The following is a 5,295-nucleotide window of genomic DNA, read 5'->3' as shown; positions in this document are numbered from 1 at the left end:
GAGGGAAACAAAGACGCACTAGCTGTGATCTGCAAAGTGCAGACAGCCCTCAGGAGCGAGCAGGGTTGCTCCTTCTACTGCGCTCTGACAGCTCACTGGCAGGACGGGGAGGGAAGGCCAGCATTAACAAGCACGTTCCTGCTAGGAAAGGAGGGAAGAGACTCCCACTGATGGACCGTGAGCCATGGCCGCGGAGCCCTGCCTCTGAGAGGGCGGCTTAGGAGCGGGATTCCTATGAGCCTCCACGTCTGCTGAACTGGTTCGCTCCCGAAAGAAAGGAAGGATGTGGCAGCTCGTTTTCCTGACTCTGGGCTGTGATCTTGTCCTGGCCGCCGCCTACACCAACTTTCGGAGAGGCATGGACAGCGTCGGGAAAAGGCAGTATCAGGTTCAGCAGGGGTCGTGCAGCTACACTTTCCTCCTGCCGGAGACAGACAACTGCCGCTCCTCCAGCTCCTACGCGGCCAGCGCGGTGCAGAGGGACTCGCCCCTGGATTACGACGACTCCGTGCAGCGGCTGCAAGTGCTGGAGAACATCATGGAAAACAACACCCAGTGGCTGATGAAGGTAGGAAAAAAATTCATTTTTCCTTGGTGAACAGTGGGAGCTAGTTAAGATCAGCTCGGTTTTCACGGCCAAAACAAAACAAAAACACAACAAAAAACCCAAAACACTGATTAGCACAGGAGACAGATGGTGGCTAATACCTTTGAATGAATGATCACTTCTTTTACTCTGTCCCAGGGTGTAAAGCAGTCGTGGGAGAAAAGTGAAAAAAAAAAAAAAAAGGACTATCTGAAAAGAACGCTGACATTCTGGAATCAATAGAGGAAAGTCTCTGAGTGAGGCGTCTTTACTTAATAAAGCGGAGGAAGTGTACTTCTCTGCAAAGCGTGTAGGCTGTGTTGTTTGTGTGAGTGGTTTGAACTCAGTGACACCCATCAGCAGGGATGTTGTAAACGGGCTGCAGGCAGGAGAGGGAAGCGGTGAGCCGCTGCTGCCCGGGAGCCAGGAAAGACGTGACAATCATGTTAATTACTGATACATAACGGATGGAGTCAAGTGCTTTACCAATTTCCTGAATTTATTTACTAAAATAGATTGCGACTCTTGGTACATGAGAGGAAATTAAATAAAGCAGACTTCAGTGTTTCTCAGAATCTGAGGGCTCTGCCCTGAAGGGCTGGTCTTCGGTGAGAGGGGCAGCCCCGGGGTTCAGCACCCGGCCCCTCGGCGGCGGCCCCAGGCCGTGAGGGCCCCCCGGGGTGGGACGGGCGCGCAGGGCATTCTGCTGCATCTACGCTCGATGAGATGGTCACGGCCTCACCGCTAGGCTGCTACCTCGTTTCACAGACTTTTCAGAGAGGGTTTAACCAAAACAGGATATTGCAAACTCACTTTTTCTTTCCCAAGTGATCATTTTCCCCTGTAAACGTGGGGGCTGTTTATACAAAATCCAAAGTCACCCTGAGCTTTTTCTTGATATGAACTATATATACATGGTCCAAAGGAGGCTTAAACAAGGTGTATAAATAGGTTAATCGTTGCATATCACAATGACATTACGTCACGACGCTTACACAGGAGAGCCGGTACTATTCTACTCAGAATGAGCTGATTCACCCGGTGTAAGACCTTGCCCCAGGAAGAATTCTCAGTCTTTCATTTCACCATCAACTTTCTGTTAGGACACTTTATCTTAATCTTAGGATGGATCTTGGCTCCAGATCTGTGTTTCTCATTAGCTGTCCGACCTTCGGAGAGGAAACGGCCACATGATTACTTGAGTCTAAGCTGGAATGAATGAGTGCTCTCAGCACTGAAGTCACTGCAGCCAGCAAGTCGCTTGAGACCAGAGACAGAAAACAACACACACTCACCAGAAAGACCCGCAGTGTAACACACAACTCACGACCAACTGTCTTTGAAGGCACCAGCCCTTGTGGGCTAATTCTCCTATAGGTTTCCCTCTTTACCTAAGAAGGTTCCTCTGGTAGAACAGTCTTCTAAAATCTTCAATAATTCACAGATGTGCATAAAGTAAGCTGTTCACTCACTCATGCACTTTAAAAACAAATACACAGCAGCACAGGTTCAGACCCTTGGAAGACAGACTGTATCCGAAGTATCCTCGCGCTCTGATTTCCCATTTCTCTTTAAATTGGTGCCCATGCTCTGCAACCTTCCTACAGCCACTGCGGGTACGCCGGGGCGAAGAGCCGCGGTAAGAGAGGAAAGACACGACATACATAGTAAACATTCTAATCTGCCCGACTGGTAAATCATCTCTTAAAATAAACAGTCAAGAAACATAAAAGAATGTTTTGCCAAATGCAAGACTGCTAAATTGCATTTGCTTAATGAAGCCCACAGTAAGGATACCTGGAAAACTCCATAGTCAAGGCTCATATTTCTTTCTTAGATAAACAACTCCCTTCTCTTAGACCTTTGAGACACTGTTTAAACAAAGAAAAGGACAAGAAATTCTACATGAAGAGAACAACATTTTTTCCTTTCCAGGCTCAATTAGTAAACATTTGGACAGTGGCACAATGGCATTGCTAAATCCTTCCCCTAGCTAGCTGGCTAAATATCACCGAGATCGACTTAATGTTTATCTGTGCCTCAGCTCGGCACCTGCTCACCTGTCCTATCTGGGCACTGTGCACCTGAGAAAGCCAGCCTGTGCCCACTCGGTTCACAGGCTTGGGGTCTGCGAATGAAGGCAAAGAAAGCAGACAGGAAACGTGTTTATCGTGGTTAAATGTAACCTCTATGCTTGTTTTTTATTTCTGTGTTTTGCCACCTGTGATAATAATCACTGCTTTTCTCATAAGGGAGAAAATAATATAGAATGGCATGACAGATAAAACCACAGGATTAGAGGTTCAACATCGAAGCCTCTAACACGTACTGCTGGATTATCCCAGAGAGAAAAAGCACATTCCTCTGATTTTCATTGTTTCACATGTTTCCTTTCCTTTAGGGCTATTTGTGTTGTTGTTTTTTTTTTTTAATGTTTTCATATTTCCTTTTTCTTCCTGGTCAACACTAAAAATTAGAGGGGTATGTGTGGGGGGGCAATGGGGAACCTTTAAGATTTAAAAAAAAAAAACCATGTTAAGAATGAAAATAAGACCAAGTTTCTGGTTAATTTCAGGACAGATGACTAGCAGTTCATCTCCTGAGTGGTTAGCATTGCCTAAGGACCTTGGGCTAAGAAAGCTGTTTTGCACATTATCGAAAGATGCCACGCTGCCCCTTTGACCTGCCAGGCAAAGGAAGTGTGCGACTTGTGAATGAATGCAGAGCAAGATGAATGAACAGTACCGGGAGGGTTCACGTTCTGCTTCGAGGTTAAACAAGGATAGGATACAGGCATGATCGTTTACCAAACCCAACACATGAGCTAAAATAAACACCACTGCAGGTCATACTCCCTCGCTAATCCTGCGACTACTCCAAACCTCTGTCCCAGTGATATTAAACTCACTTTTTATAAAAACTGACAAATTACTTAGCAAAGTGGATTTTATCTTGCCTGGAGGCCCAGCGCATTTTTTTTTTCTGATAAGAGGAAATAGGGAAAGGAAATAAACAGTTATTTCACACTGATGAATACCTCGGATTTATAAACAACTGCAAAGTCTATTGTGCTTTAAAACAGACTGTTTTGAAAAATAAAGCTAATGCCTGTTGAATGGATGTAAACATTTCCTCTGTCATGTTGTTTTGTAAGTGAGAGAAGGACAGGCTGAGCCCTGTACACGTGGACCCAGGTCCCTTCCTTTCTCTAAAATGAACAGTGACGCGTCTTTTCAATGCGGAATGAGAACTCTCACTCTCGGGGGGCCGCATGGGAAACGATGCGCTTCTCCTAAAAACAAAGCTGCTGTCAACGGGGAGAGCGGATGGTGGCCGTGCTCAGGCTCACGCAGACCCCCAGCCTGTCGAGTCCCTGAGGGGGAGGCGGAGTGTGAGCGGAGTGGGTCTTATCCTGAGCAGTGACGGAACCCTCCTCAGCTGTGTATTCAAACAAACAAACAACCAAACAAACAAGCACACAAACTGGAGCCTGCATGCCTGAGCAGGACCAGCATTCCGGGGGCTGCGCCTGGAATCCTGAAACAGGACTATGTTCAGTAGGAGCAGCAAATTTTGTGCATGTGCATCCAGGTGAGCTCAAGGGAGCTGGTATTTAAGACGGCGGGGAAACGGACACTGTTATTATTTAATTATATATGAACATCGTCACAGTAAGGGGTGAAGAGATGAGTGAAGTTTCCCTCTGGTAGGGGAAGTACAATGTATTTAACTTTGGGAAATGCAGGCAGAGTGTAATGTTTACTATTATTTTACATAATATAGAGTAAAATATGTGCTCACTTTGTATATTAGATAAATATAGTAAATATTTGCTATATATGTGGTATATATGTAATATTTGCTTTTCATGGTCAAGTAGCCTCTGCTTATTTTTTAAAAAAAATATTTTTTAATGTTTATTTATTTTGGAGAGAGAGAAAGAGAGAGAGAGAGAGCGTGATTAGGGGAGGGGCAGAGAGAGGCGGAGACACAGAATCTGAAGCCAGCTCCAGGCTCTTTCTGACCTGTCACCACAGAGCCTGATGGGGGCTTGAACTCATGAACCACAAGATCATGACCTGAGCCGAAGTCAGACGTTCAGCCACCTGAGCCCCCCGGGCTCCCCGAGTAGCCTCTGCTTATCCACACGCTGCGTGAACTCTGCAGGCGGCCCTCTGTGGGGCGATCACTCGGCTGCAGAGTCCACAAGTGGGAAGTGGACTTGCGTACATAACTTCCCTAATAGCGTCCCTCCGGTTCAGACACTAGATAATCCAGAAGGTCTCCATACTATTTTGACAACTGGCTTATTTTAGTCAGCATAGTTCTTTACAGTTTACAAACAGATTGTGATGCAGCAGTTTATAAGTCAGTGTAGGAACCTGAAAGAAATAATGACCTTATAAAGGGTGCTCACATGCTCAGGCTGGCCCAGAGTGCCGATTTTAATTTATAGCTGAACTTTCCTTTATTTATAATTGAAGAAGAAAACCAGCTTCAATCAACCCTACCACCATATGGATAACATAAAAAATATTATGAAAGTAATCTATGGGCAATGTAAACAAGTCAAACCATTAAAACAGTAGAAAATCGGAGGTAAATTCTCCCTCTCCCTGATCTTCAGCCCTTTCTCCAGATGAGCACCAAGAGGCTGACAGCAGCCCTTTACTGGAACAAATTTAATAAGAAGAGGCAGGTATTTCCTT

At 45.6% G+C, this 5,295-nt stretch overlaps 2 protein-coding genes across 6 annotated transcripts in view; one reads left to right on the top strand and one right to left on the bottom strand.

The window, feature by feature from the left end:
- MCPH1 (microcephalin 1) overlaps positions 1–5,295 on the bottom strand; it is a 249,437-nt gene that overhangs the window by 73,716 nt on the left and 170,426 nt on the right. The gene's annotated exons all lie outside the window — the stretch shown is intronic.
- Positions 15–5,295, top strand: part of ANGPT2 (angiopoietin 2) — a 55,033-nt gene continuing 49,752 nt past the window's right edge. For all 3 annotated transcript variants that reach the window (XM_029933767.1, XM_029933758.1, XM_029933777.1), the window contains exon 1: positions 15–568. In XM_029933767.1, the coding sequence (XP_029789627.1) occupies positions 284–568 (285 nt within the window). In that variant the 5' untranslated portion in view covers positions 15–283. The remainder of the gene's footprint in view (positions 569–5,295) is intronic.

The sequence above is a fragment of the Suricata suricatta genome, chromosome 1, assembly GCF_006229205.1.
Source record: "Suricata suricatta isolate VVHF042 chromosome 1, meerkat_22Aug2017_6uvM2_HiC, whole genome shotgun sequence".
Lineage (NCBI taxonomy): Eukaryota > Metazoa > Chordata > Mammalia > Carnivora > Herpestidae > Suricata > Suricata suricatta.
Note: the sequence above shows the minus strand (reverse complement) of the source record. Positions and strands in the feature narration are given on the sequence as shown.